This window comes from Leiobunum rupestre, chromosome 5, assembly GCF_980474605.1.
Source record: "Leiobunum rupestre chromosome 5, qqLeiRupe1.1.hap1, whole genome shotgun sequence".
Taxonomy (NCBI): Eukaryota; Metazoa; Arthropoda; class Arachnida; order Opiliones; family Sclerosomatidae; genus Leiobunum; species Leiobunum rupestre.
Window position 1 is genome coordinate 70,627,177 of NC_143388.1, and position 15,342 is coordinate 70,642,518.

Here is a 15,342-nt window from a genome sequence, read left to right on the forward strand (position 1 = left end):
GCGCCGCGCGCCCCCAGCGCTCGAGCGAAGCGAGTGCGCGGCGCCGTTAGGCGCCAATACTTAAAATACATTCGACGTTGTTTAAGTCAACATCACACAGATGACATAGTATGGTTAAAAAAAGGCTAAAATGCGTTGAAATACGGGGAAAATTCCCAACCCTTAAAAGTTAGTACTGTTTTGCATTTCAGCCTTTTTCTTTTTCGTCATCAGTCCTACTTTATCCAAAAAGTATTACAATCTAGTAATTTAAAGAATCGTCCTCGTCATCAGTCCTACCTCATCCAACACATACAGAAATCTCGAAATATGTCGTATTTTCCGTTGTAAAAATTGCTTGCAAGTAGCAATTTTACATTGATCATATCTTTTTAAATAATAACTTGCGGTTAAAACTTTTTGCATTACTGTAATCCTTGACAAATAACAAACCAAAAAAACAAAATAAAAACACAAAAAAACAAAAGTACCTATTGTTAAAAAATCCCATAACTAGTTTTGATGACGGTAAAACCGTCATCGACTGGGAAGTGACGTCAATTACGTCATATCCTTGCAACAAGGTCAAAGACTATATAAGCTATAGCTTATACAGTCTTTGATTGGGGTAAAGTTCTTTCTGGCACACTTATGAGTTAATATGTTACACATGATTTCACTGATAAATTTCCTATAATTCCTTTAAAGGATTTTAAAATATTCTGTGGTCACCCTGTGAATGTTTACCTTTACCTTTTACCACAATGCTGATATCAGACTTCGAAATTAGACTAAATATGTAATAATAATTATTTATTTCATATTGTGATAACACTAAACAAGATTTATTTTGAAAACATGAATAGGTTTATTATAATAAAATAATTCCATTATTTAAAATTGTTTATATAAAGGTCTAAAAATGTACCAACGCATCAATAAAACCTATTAGCAGATTTTGATATAAGATATTTTGAAGCACAGACTTAAGAAAGCCACCAACAGTCAAAATATTATCTATTACCCTTCAGTTGCTGGTTTTCAAAGCATATACCTAAAAATAATAAACTGGCCATTACCATCGCTTTTTCATCCTATTATCTTACAGTTTGGAGTAAATGGTAATAGGTATTAAAATCTATTAACTTTAACAAAATATTTGATAATACATAACAATTAAGCTCCTGGTTACATTTAAAAAATTATCTATATTGCAATCACTTCCATTGTTTCCTTAAAAAAATAACTGGCAATTATACAGCCCAGATTACAAAGCAATCTTCAGATCTTTGAATAACAATACCGCCTTTAATTTTTCTAAGTTTGCGGAATAAGTAATTTCTCCCATAACTATGGGTAGTATAAAAATAAATTATCAGATAACAAATTTTATATTTGATTAATCATTGATATCAATTTTTTTTACATCTTTACCACAAGGGAAATTGATAACAAGTGAGATAACATAAAAAGATGATAAAAAGAAATTGGGAAGAAATTTAAGCATAAGAAAAATATGGTACTAATGACTATGTAGTACCATAGACTAAGAAAAAGTATACTTTTTTAGTCTATGATTGTACTTCTAGGATGGGAAGCGAGTTTAAGACTTATTTTTGGTATTAAAGTAAGTCATGATAAACCTAAAAAGATTTATCCGACAGATACACGTAAATAGAAAAACAATAAACAAATATAGTGGCGTAGGAACAGGAAATATCCCATGTAGCGAGTGGAATTCGAAACAATTATTACCATTTTAATCAAAATTCAATTATTTTTTCGCATCTATTACAGTTTTGTCATTTTCCATTTTCCTATTGCAATTCGCTACTGAAGTTATAATGACATAAAACCACCTATACCAAAAATATATTTCTGAAAATCATCATATTTATTTATATTACTAGTAGTCCATGGAACTACCAGCACTCTATAGGGTAAAAAAGCTTATATCCCTATTTATCTACAGTTAAATATTCCAGCTTCTCAGAACCATCTAGCATTATTTATCGCATGTCATTTGTATCAAACATATACCCACATGCAGAAACCAAAATTGAGTCTACTGGTAGTGTTTGCTCGCTTTCCGTAGTTAAACAAACAACTTGGGGCTCAAACCAAGTTAAGTTTGCTTATTGTGGATGACAAAAAACCTAAATAGCTATTTGATTGGTTAAAACACAGCTCTCAGAAACACTCATATAAGTTGTTGAAAACCATATTGTGTAACACAGGAAAATTATTTATTACAACACATACCCTATTGAATGGATATTTTGTCGTTACACCTCTAGCTTCCCCAATTCAGAGAGCAAGGTTACAAAATAGCCTATTTCTGTCCCTTCCTCCCGCATTATATAAATAATTACGATGCCACTGCATAAATAGAAAAAATTAACACCTTAATGTTTTTTCCAAGATTAATTAAATGGCCAAAAGGCAACTTGAGCTCGCTAGCACTCTAATCGAGGAGTGATTGACTAGTTTCTTTTTCATTAGAATAAAATATTGTAAATAAACTAAGTAACCATGAAATAATTTTTAACCAGAAAGGGTTTCATCATAAAAAAATTATGCCCAGGTGGCACACACACTTGGTAAATCAATGTGGAGATATGGAATACTATTGTATAAATTTAATTTGATGTCCATGGTCAAAATGATAATAATATTTAAATAATACGACTGATACTTCATGGTTTTGAAAACATTATTTTAATGTTATAATTTAAAAAAAACGTTAAAATTCTGCTAGCTTTCAGGTACATGACCCCTTGTCAAGCACTAAATCGAAACACATATATAATATTAAAATGATGTTCTCAAAACCATGAAGTATCTGTCGTATTATTTAAATATTATAATGGAATACTGTAATTTTGATAAAAACAATTTTCTTCTTAATTTTGAAAAACGATTTATAAATTGCTGTAAAATAAGACTGCATAAACATATTCCATTCCCATTAAGATTAAAATTATTTTAAAATTACCACTTCTTTTACAATTTAAAATTATACAATTGTATTAATATTAATAAGCATGCTTAAAAAATGTATATTTTGCCATTGACAACCATATCCAAGATTGGTTTTTCGTATATAGGCGGACAACGGGACAAAGTATTTGAAATTTTTGCAGAAAAATAGGTAAGCTTTTTTTAATGTTACCAGCTCACTTCTACCATTGTTTAATCTATTTCTATACAGAATACAAATATTTATTAGAATGTATAAATTTATTCATTTTTAACATAAAACATTTTTTAGATAAATTAAATTTAACACATACAAAATTAAACTGATACTAGTGATTCTCATTGTACATGTCACAACATATGGTCAGAGATATTAGAGTTATTTTCAAGCTCCTAATTTTATTGAAATTTCTTTAATTTCCTATTTACCTTCAGGTCTTTACTATGATAAACATTTTTAATTCTAGACATTTGGTAGAATTATGACCATAGCAGGTTAGGGATATTTATCTCTGAGAGCAGCATCTCATGGACTCCTCCATACTATAAGTAACATAAGAACAATAAGTATGTCAATTATGAAAAATTAATTTTTTTTCAGTGGTATTGTACAATCTAGATTTAGTTCCCAGCACAGAGCCCCCCTAGTGTCGAAATATACTACTACCAAAAACAATAACATACTACTCACAAGATGACCCAAGGTGTAACACACCAATTTTGTTCAAACTCTGGGGTTTGGTAGACCATGTTACTTGAAAACCCCTAAAGTGAAATGTCTCCATAGGCAACCAAAAATGATTTTGACAACACAAAATGGAAATTTTCCTATTGAAAATAACATGGGAATCTGACCAATTTTTAAGGAAAATATAAAAAAAATTATGAAAAAATTCGAAATTGTTAAAAAATTTTACAGGGGGTAAATTTTTGGTTGCCATGGCAAAACGGTTGCCTATGAAGAAATTTCCCTTTAGGGTTTTTCAAGTTACATGACGGTTTACCAAGAATGTCAATATCAAAAACAGGTTTGGTCTGGAAATTAGCATTAAAACAATAGGAAGTGCCATTCTTAATTGTTATGATGTTACTTAAACCCATACTTCATAAAACTAATTATTATTTCAAATTCCGGTTAACAGAGGCCAAAAAGGAAGTTTATAATTAAATTATCTAATATTTTATGAAAAATGATTCTAGACACTACACCACAGGTTGAAGCTATGCTTAAGTGTGCTATGTAAACATACTTCAGTGTTAATAATTGAAAAGACAATATATAAAAAAAAACATTTGTTGGCTATACATCTACGTACGTTTTAATAGGTTAAAAGATTTTTCTTAGGCAATATAATCTACAAATTATCATTAAATTACTCTTGTATATGATATTTTAACAGACTTCCATCCTATGGTAGTTCATACATTTCATATCACAAAATTAACTTTCAATTAAAAAAGACACTCTTGCATTAGTCATTTTACTGCCATAATGACCAGCCCAGAACTGCGTGTCCTTGCCCGAATGATTGAATTGTACATAGCGAGCACCAGAAGGATAGTTTCGAAATACATGTTTCACCTTTAAACATTAAAAAAATATTTAGGTAAAGTATTTGTTTTTATAATGTATATTTACACTTAACAGCCTCCTTATTGTTTTAACTTATTTAATGAAATACGAGGAATAAAGTAAGAATTTAAAGAATTTTTACCTGTTCCCATTGTGTTCCAGTCCATTGAGGCTCCGTGTGATTAAATTCAAAGTCATCCAACACTTCCTTCTCATCATTAAGAAGACTAACATACAAGTGGTAAATACTTCCACAATCAAATCTGGCAGCATACCTAAAACAATTAATACTATTTTAGGTTACCCTTCACTAACTAGCCAAAATGATGATTTTTCATTCCAAAGTTAACATTTTTATGATATGGTTTTTAATAATTACGGAGATCAATTAATGAACACTAACACTTTGTTTTTCTATAATTATACAGTTGTCCTATTTGAGATAGAAAAGCAATCGTGGAAAGCAAGTACGTTAAGTAAAACAAAGAATGTTTCTCTAATTTAAGCCAAGTACATAGCGTACAAGGTGAGATTTTAATCAGGCCAGGGAACGGGAAAAACAAGACTAAAAAAACTGATCCTCTTTGTGATTGGGCTTGTTACATAAAAATAGTAGACTTAGTTTTTGATGTGTAATTTAGCATTGAAATATGTTTTTAACAAATTAAAGGGTTCTATCAGCCTCGTAAGGGTAGAAACGTGCCCCCTCCTGAACCAAGCAAGAATGGAGGAATACTTGCTAAATTTGTCCAGTCTGCAGTACCAATATCTGTTGGTGAAAAATACCAAAACTGAAGTCCAGATTGACTGAGAAGGGACACATTTTTATCTCCTAACAAGGCCAATGAAACCCTTTAAAGTTACTTGGAAGAAAAATAACGAATGACATTTGAACCATGTAAAATTTAACAACAACAAAGTAAAAATAATAAATTAGTTTTTAGAGTTGATACCATTCGGAAACTTCAATTCCTGGTTTTAGATCATCTAACATGCTGGTGTAGCCTCGAACAGCATCCAATAGGTTAACCGTTTGAGATTTCTTACACCAATTGTATGTAGTTGCAAAACAAGACTGGCATTCTAAAAATAAAAAGAGCCCAAATGTATATTATATTATTATTTACTTAGTAAAAGAAGTACTAGGTTAGATTAGAAACCGCAATGCCATCTATCACGGACTTGTTTTAAAATATTTTTTGTTGGCAATAGCTGTGAATCTACCAACTATTTTGCTATTCGTGATTAAACTAATAAAATCGTGACATTGAGCTTTTATTAAACTTGCACAAGCTAAATTAATAGTTAAATGGAACTAAGTACAATTTTTCACAAAAATATAAGAAAAGTTCTTGAGACCAATATTATATGGCAGTATTAAATTGTTAAAATAGAGAATTTTCTTTTAATCATGTTAGTGTCTGTCTGGAAGTTTGACTCTTGCATTCTGAGCAACCTTAATAAGTTCTTTTTGACATGAAATCAAAGCTAAGAGAAAGATGTTTCTCTATACTCTTAGAGAAGTTTTCCTGGCAGTAACACTTCTCTGTGCATTGCCTGGCATGAGAGAAAGCTCTAGCCAATGAAAACTGTCTCTTGCCTAATCCCGCATCTTATTTCAGTTTGTGCTTATCGTGTTTGTAGGCCTGCTCATAGATTAATAATAATATTCAGCTAGGTCTAATACCCAATGTACTTCCTTAGGCACAGTGTCCGGGTTATAATGCGTAGGAGGGTTGTGGCAATTCCTCATGCGTTGAGTTGGCAAGTTCTTTCCCCGCTGGTTCCCCTTTAACTTGTTTACGCTAATGGTAATATATAATGTAGGGAGCTGTGGACTTGTGTGGCATGAAGGGCTTGCCACCACCCTAGCTTCTACACAGTTTAACCTAGTCACATAATGACATTTGGTGTTCTACTATCACTCTAGAGTTCACACTTAAGAAAGGATACTAATTAATTTTCACCAATTTGGAAATTTTGTTGTATTTGCAATTCGCGACCGAAACTAATCTAGGTGGCGTAACGGCACTAGCCTCTCCTGGGTAGCGCCTATGATCTGGCGTCTGCTACAGTAAAAATTAAAAAGTTTTAAGAATGTTTTTTTTTAGTAAACTTATCAAAATATAAGAAAATGATGTAAATATTATATTAAAATCCAAATATCAATATTTATAAAGTCAAATTTACCAATAATTAACAATGAGAAAAAACTAATAGCGTCTGCCTTAGCCACTACCTATCTGGGTTTCAATGGCCAACCAAAGGGCACATGGATATTTGGGTGAAGTTAACTACAGCAACCTCATCTTGTTTTATAACTATATCAGGCGAAGACGATAGTTTGTCACGTAGATAGCGTGGGTATTTTTTTAATGGCGCAAATGATTATTTAGTTTTTTATTTTAATTTAAAAATTTTTAAATTGTTGTTTTTTCAGGTTTTTTGTTATTATTTTCGTCGTGTGTTCGCCGACACCACGTGTTTTTCAGCCCTAATAATTTCCACGTGGTATTCCGGTAGTTGGTAAAAAAAATACTTTCCACGTAGTATTCCGGTTACATAAATTACAAGTTTTCTAAATTTTGAGAATTATCTAGCTGTGCTGCCTTTTTCTGGCCGCAACCGCTTATTTCATTTTTTTATTTTTCCTTATTTGGGCCTTTCCACGATTTTGGTTGCAGTTTCGGTAGCCGTGTTGTTCACTACGAATAATTTCCACGTAATATTGCGCTACGTTCTGCTGGTTGTTATTTGCGTTGTTGATTCGCATAATCTCAACGTGACATTTCTAGCTGTGCTGCCTTTTTTTGGCCGCAACCGCTTATTATATTTTTATTATTTTCCCTTTTTGGGCCTTTTCACGATTTGTTCATTTTTCGGCATATTTAAATATTTGAGTTCAGTTTAATCCAACAATTACTATAATTATTCCAGTCGCGTACCCCACTTTGCCCTTGGCCGTGCGATATACGGGCAAATTTTTCACACGCCCGACAATACTTGGAAGGGTATGCCTAGGTACTGTCCTCTAGGTTGCGTTATAGAAGGCCCATCGCTTTTTTTAGTATGGGGCTGGGGCGGCGCCGCGAACCCCCAGCACGAGAGCGTAGCGAACGTGCGGCGCCGTTAGGCGCCAATACTTTTACTATCACGGTTCACGAAAAACTGTTCTTTAGCAATTTTTTCAAACAGCCTGGTGTCGGCGAACACACGACACAAATAATAACCAAAACAAAATTTTAAAATACACAAAAGTTCAATTAATTAAATTAATAAATAAATAAATAATCATTTGCGGTCCAAATGAAAAATACCCACGCTATCTACGTGACTTTTGCCTTGAATTTGATGTATTTCATTAAGTTAGTTTGGGTTTAATTATTTTTAAAGTGAAAAAAAGAATTGCACCTTAATTCATAAAAATAACAAATGTTCAGTTTTATCAGTAACATTCGAAGTTTATAATATACTCTTACGGGAGAAGTATCCATATAGACCTTTAAAATGAAACACGTATCTTCGCAGGTTAATTGAGGCAGATTTCTTTGGGTGCTAATTTCCCAACAAACCGTTGATGCATACACTGGCATCACTGATCAAAATGTATGTGTGCTAATTAATAAATCATTTTCCCTATGGAATTGGGCCCTACATTATGTATTCTTCCAGAAAGCATTTGGAGGAATTTGAATTTCTATAATCAATATGTTAGTTTATTTAATTCCATAATTAAAAGGGCCCCAACAACATTTGAAACTAGTAGAATTCAAGAGTAATCCTTAATTAAACGAACTACATTTATGTTTAACAATTTTGAATTATAAATAGACAGTTGTTTGAAAATTAAATTATCTCAGTATTTCATTCAAACCAGAATTTGGAACTGGGTCTGCTCCCTTTGGAGGATTTTCAACCTCCCATCCACAATCATTTTCGGGAGATTCATCACCCGTAGACGAATCAAGGTCCCAATGCCTCAATCTATCTGAAGTAAAAATTTTATATTAGAAATTGAAAATAAACTCACTCAGACTTATGCATGTACTTTTCTGCAGATTATACCCCTTCCAGGATTCTAATACTACACCAAGAATGTCTTTATTTACAGGGCTGGCACTAGTATTTTCGGGCCCCAGGTAAGCATTCTCAGGCCCCTGCCCACCAATTTTTTAACTCCAAAATTTGGTTTTGTGGAAATAGTCAGAAACTTTTATTTAGGCACTCTAAGGAGGCCCGGGCCCGGGGTACTTTTGCCCCGCTTACCCCCCTAACGCCAGCCCTGTTTATTTATACTTAGGGAAGATAACTATGTTTAGACAGTTTATAGTGTTGCCAAATGGCGTTACGAGAGTGTCATTTTGCCTTCTCCCATCTCGTGTGGGGAATAACAAGACTATGATGCACTGCACCATCTCAACATAGTCATTCTTGCTAAGTATAAATAAATATATTGCTATCAACATAGGCCATTAAATACTAGACTTAAAAATAAGTTTTTCTACATATTTTTCCTCTAAAACGTAATTTTAAGTGTAGTAGATAATGAGACAATTTTGTTATTGTAGCTAAAGATCAGTGGTGTTTCAAGGGCTTGTAAAACTCATAGGCATGCAGGTAAAAGAATAGAACCATTATTATTAATACTATTATTATAAATGAGTTACCACAACAAGTGGCACCAGCCTAAGAACATCACTACTACAAGAGCTTTAAACAGATAATTTAATTGTTACTCTTTTTTTGAGTTTTGCATCTGCCCCAGAGTGCTACAATCAAAACATTAGCAACCTAGTTAGTAATTACCTTTTCCGCATGGATTTTTCACTAAATTTTGTCCGAAAGGCACAAAATACAAGGCTCTATAGAAGTTTTCTGGTAATGGTTGTGGTCTTATATGAGGAATTACTTTTCCTTCATTTTCACATTTCCTCAACCATACACTCTGCCCTTTTATCAGGTTTTCCCACTCTCTGACAAATACACAGTTTTGAAGCAAGTCATTGGCAGGAACATATGACAATATGATTATAAGGGAATCATCTGGTAATGGTAGGGGTACAGATGTCATGTCATAATTTTTAAGTCCAACCTCAGCTGATGGATAAAAAGTATTTCTTGATACGTTACTGATATTGTTATTATTAGGGCTACTATCGGTTCTCCTAAATATATTAATAACGTTGGACAATACTTCCCACATTTCAACAAACTAAAAACACAAGAACATTCTTATAAAAGTTTACTTTCGAATTTTAAACAGAATCACACGACCGAAAGATCTAAAATGCGGTGGCTATTGACAATCAAAGTGTGGCAATAGTAGAGTAGCTATTAGAACCATTGAGTTGGGACACTCGAAGTGAAATTGCAAATTATTTTGCAATAGCTCTTAGCTATTTACACAGAAAGTGCCAATTCAGAAAATATTATTTACACACGGTTCCTACAATTATTAGTAATTTTTGCTTTTCGTAGTGGAAAACTAATTTATTTTTGACACACAAATTAGATAATATATTTATTATTGACATACAAATTAGATATCATATTTATTATTGACATACAAATTTTATAGTATAATTCTTATTGACACACAGATTAGATAATGTATTTCTTATTGACACACAAATAAGATTATGTATTTCTTATTGACACACAAATTAGATTATGTATTTCTTATTGACACACAAATTAGATTATGTAGTTCTTATTTACACACCAATTAGATAATTTTCCAAATGTGTTTTGGAAGAACACTGTACCCATCATAGAAATCTCATAGGTAACTAGAATGCTGCCGCCTACGGCCGAGCTTGACGCCAGTTCGCCTTGAACCTTCAGCCAATGAGAGGCCGTAGAGTGGTTCGGCCAAGGAGGATAATAATCCTCCTTGGATCCGCTACTATAGCGGGAGATAGGTGACTTCATTCTCTCTGGTGACATTAAATTCTTGGCAGAACCACTCTTTGAGCTCTGATTGGCTGAAATCTGGCTATCGTCTGCCACGGCGTTTGGCCCATTTGCCAGTTACACGGCAGCATTCTAGTTACCTATGAGATTTCTATGGTACACATAGTGCAGGGTAAAATTCATCATGCAAGGAGTTTATATATCTATTACATCCGGAGTGTAATTTTACATGGATAGGAAAAGTAATAGGTAAAGTAAATGTGTGTACACATCCAGAGATAGGCAAAAACCAAATTTCCGAGCTCGCGCTCTTCTCTTTCACAGTGAGTAGTTCGAGCCCACGCTCGCGCTCTTCACTTTTAGTACAAGAGGGCGAGCCCACGCTCGCGCTCATCTCTTTTATTACCAGAGGGCGAGCCCACGCTCGCGCTCATCTCTTTTAGAACAAGAGGGCGAGCCCACGCTCGCACTTTTCTATTTTAGTACAAGAGGGGTAGCCCGCGCTCGCACTCTTTTAAGAGGAAGAACTAGAGCTCGCGGTCTGCTCGTAATGAAAGCGCCCTCTCTCAGAGGCCGATAGATTCTGGGAAATTCACATTCAGAAAAAGCACCACGTGATGTGATTCGTGAAGAAAGGCGGGAATCAATTGTTTTAAATTTCGCTATCTAAGGGCGGCGCTGAAGCTCGCGCTCGTGCTCTTCTCTTTTATCTCAGAAGCTGAAGCTCGTGGTCTTCTCTTTTTTTTCAGAGGTTGATTTCGCGCTCGCGCTCTTCTCTTTTATTCTTAGCGGCTGAGCTCGTGCCAAAGTTCGACCGAACGTATCACTCCATTTTTGGTAAAAAGGTGCGACAGCATGAGGTAGACTTTTTCAATTGGAGCGACCCAAAATCACCATAAAGACGCTGTCGAACCTTTCGTAGAGGTTTTTCCCTAAAAAATCCTCCGCAAAAAATAAGTTGAAGTTTATAGCATAGATAAAGTATTTTTTACTAAAAATTAACACGATTCCTGGACTCTTATCAAGAACCTAAAATTTTCGGACTCAACATTTCATCAACCTGGTCCTATCGACGTGTTGCTAGGTGCTGACGTCTATCTAGTACGATATGGTATTCGCACGGGACGACCGGGCACGGCCAAAGCATTGAACACCGTCTTCGGTTGGGTGATTTGCGGTCCGACGGGATTGACGAGTCCAGAACAACGACATCCAATGATTCAAATTCATTCGTGTACAATCGATGACCAATTGTCTAGATTCTGGGAGCTAGAAGAGATATGTCCGAAAAGAACACTCACTGTCGACGAACTTCAATGCGAAGAAACCTTCTCAAAATTCACCACTCGCAACAAGGACGGAAGGTACGTAGTTCGTCTTCCATTAAAGAGAGACGACTACAAACAAATCCTGGTGTATATACGAACAATATCGGACATTCGTGAAATAATATATCGACGTCGGACACATGTCCTTGCTCTATGAAGAAGAAAGAACTGCTCATAAGGGATTCTATTTACCACATCACGCCACTGTCAAAGAGAGCAGTACTACTACGAAATTAAGAGTAGTTTTCGATGCGTCGGCTAAATTAACAAACGGGTCATCACTCAACGACCTCATCCTTGTCGGGCCCAAAATTCAAGACGACTTAATATTGTTATTGATTCGTTTCAGGCTACACGCTGTCGTAATGACGGCAGACATTGAGAAAATGTACAGAAAAATTTTTGTTCATTCACAGGACACGAATCTACAATGAATTGTCTGGCGCACAATTCCATCAGAGCAATGACGTGACTACAAGTTACTAACAGTCACGTATGATATTGCGTATGCTCCGTTCCTTGTGACACGAACTCTCAAGCAACTAGCGATAGACCTTCAACAGCAATATCCTAGAGCAGCACTGGCTCTAACTGAAGACTTCTATGTCGATGATTTGAGCCAGAGCTTTCTTACGATGCCGTGTGAACTACGCCGGACCATTTTCCCTCAAGGTCATGAAAATTCGTGGACAGAGGACTTTCAAGGCGTACGTAGCTCTCTTCGTTTCTTTTGTAACCTGAGCGATTCACCTAGAAATTGTCAGCGACATGACTGCATATCATGCAGGGCCGGCTCAAGAAATATTTTTCACCCGGGCAAGGGGGATTTTTGGCGCCCCTTTTATTTTGAAACTAAATTAAACTACCTCCCCCGTAAAAAAACATTACCATGTCCTTTTTATAAATTTACGGTTTTCATAACAATAAATAATCCCTTTAATCACTTTCAAAATATTTGTGTAAACATATTTAATACCATCTTTATGGTACATGGTAATTTTACATCGAGCTTGAAACACTTGAAACACTAGGTAAGGTGGCAAGACTAGTATACCTAAAGTTCATTAATTATAATGTCCAAACTGAATGGTATCAGCGCCAAAAAACACTTCCAATTCAGCGACCGTGTCAGCTTGACCGTCCCGATGGTCTCCACTGACTCTCCTCTACGCCAACATGGAATCACTCTGCAATAAGATCCCAGCCTTCCGAGGTTACCTCTCAACTCTCCGCCCTGCTATTGTCGCGTTAACTGAGACAAAACTGGACTCCTCGATACATTCCTCGGAAATATTTGAGGTGGTTGTGGTGAGACTTACTTTGGGCTCCAAATATCTGAGGGTCACTTGCGTCTATGGTCCCCCCTCGTCCAATAAGTCGTATTCCGCCCGGGTCAACGCCTTACTTGAAAAGCTGTCCCAGGGTGTCTCTGATATCCTAGTAGTTGGCGATTTCTACTATAAATCCATAGACTGTGATCTGTTACAAACCCCTTTAACTCTCGATTCGAAGTTCTTGTGCACTGTGCTCTCGTGTTGTTGGTGACGTGATACACAGCCCAGGTCTCGGGGACCATTACTTTTTTCAATTCAGTCTGCCGGCTCTCCCCTCACAACCTGGACTGCCCCCCCCCCGCACCTGCCTAGCGATACTGAAGCTATCTCCGCTGAACTCCAGTTACTGTGCCTCCCAAATCAGGATATGAGTGACAAGTGGAACACTTTTAAGGCTACCCTCTCTGAGGCGGTCTAACGTCACACCCCTCACATCCAGATTCGGTGTCCCCCTCTTCCCACTGGTCGCCCCCCCCCTATGGAAGATATCACAATCTCAAGCACGGCAATCCTAAAGCTCCTTCAGCACCTAAATCCCCATAAAGCGCCAGGGCCTGATGGCCTTCACCCGGCAATCCTGAAACGTTGCGCGGGACTGCTGGCTTCTGCGGTGGCGGACATGATTGCTTGCTCGCTCTCCACGGCCACACTCCCCCAGGACTGGAAGCGCGCCAATGTAACGATGATTCCAAAGGGAGGGCCCCCAGATGATCCTGAGGAATACAGACAAATCTCCCTGTTGGCCCAACTCCTAAAAGTTGCTGAGCACGTTGTCACCTCCTCCGTCACCACCCACTTAGAGCTCCATAATGCCATTACTCCAGCCCAGCTCGGTTACAGTACCGAAAGCCAGCTCCTCTCCAGCGTGGACACTTGGTGCACCGGTCTGGAGACCGCCCCCCCCCCCAAGTGGATGTGGTCTTCCTAGACTTCAGAAAGCCATTTGTCACGGGGCCTCATCAGCTTCTTTTTTCGAAACTAGAATGCTACGGCGTAAACGGCCCTACTCTACGGTGGCTAGCCTCCTACCTGGAGGGGCATGAGTTCCGTGTAGTCCTTCCTGGTGCTGGGTCAGATTGGTATCCCGTCACTTCAGGCTACCACAGCGCTCAGTACTTTGCCCTCTTCTCTTCACAATTTATGTCAATGACGTAAGCTCTGGTGTATTCTCTCGTTTGTCCATTTACGCCAACGACGTCGCCCTGTCTCGAGCAATTTGCTGCTCTGGCGATCACGTCACCCTGCAGCTGGATCTCGACCAAATCATGCTCTGGAGCTGCCACTGGAAGCTGAAACTTAACTCCAAAAAATGCCTTCACCACTCAGGTTTTAAACCCACCTCCTTCGAGTACCAAGTTGAAGGCACGTTCATCGATCACGTTCAAGAGTTCAAGAGTCTTGGTGTTACTTTATGACTGTCTCTAGGGCCCACCAAGCTCTCGGCTTCCTCAGTCAAAGCCTCCACGGCTACTCCTTTCCCACGAAAGCATCAGCCATAAAAACCTACGTCACTCGGATTTTGGAGTACTGCTCAGCCGTGTGGTCCCCACACACCGCGGCGGAAACCCACAAACTCGATATGGTTCAACGAAAGGTCGTCCGTTTTGCCACATCGGTCGGGTACTCGTGGGACATCAGTATCTCACAAGTACTTAAGAATGTTAACTGGCGCACTCTCGCGTCGCGTCGCCGCATCAAACGTCTTGTGACGATAAACTCCATCATCCATAAAGCGAATGGGGTGCTTTCACCAATCGCGCATACAATATCATCGTGGATGCGTGCCCCCCACGGTTTGAAAACCGGCCAATCCTATGTTTTTCCCTAGAAGATTGAATGCCGGTTCATAAGAGCCTAAACAACAAATAGAATTCTTGAAGATGGCCTGCTAGTTTATTTATCATAAAGCTGGATAAACGACAACGAAATAGCAAGCAAGTACTTTGAAGTACTGTATTCCTTCTATTCTTGTAGTATCGCTCAATCACTTTTTCTTCTTCATATTATATACTCTGGTTTATAACGAAAATACCAGGAAAATGCTTTATCCGTCAAACCTATCCACCGTAATTTTATGGATTATTTACTATTGTAATGTAAATAGTAGAGAAAAAACGTTCATCGATGATGTTGGACATTTTCGTTGGGAAAGCGATTTGTATTTCTAATTAGCTTAGGATTTTTCGAATTATGTAACTCTTTCATTAAAATTTTTATAAACAAATCCAATTCTTGG

The 15,342-nt window shown here is 36.8% G+C and overlaps 1 protein-coding gene across 1 annotated transcript; it reads right to left on the minus strand.

Annotated features, from left to right (window-relative positions):
* Window positions 1-3,268: 3,268 nt before the first annotated feature.
* On the minus strand, window positions 3,269-9,829 carry LOC149945780 (F-box only protein 44-like). Its single transcript, XM_090175357.1, has 5 exons — window positions 9,338-9,829; window positions 8,406-8,519; window positions 5,485-5,614; window positions 4,674-4,806; window positions 3,269-4,540 (listed from the first exon to the last, which is right to left on the minus strand). The coding sequence occupies exons 1-5, from the start codon at window positions 9,732-9,734 to the stop codon at window positions 4,400-4,402; spliced, it is 915 nt and encodes a 304-aa protein (XP_090031483.1). The 5' UTR covers window positions 9,735-9,829; the 3' UTR covers window positions 3,269-4,399.
* Window positions 9,830-15,342: the final 5,513 nt, after the last annotated feature.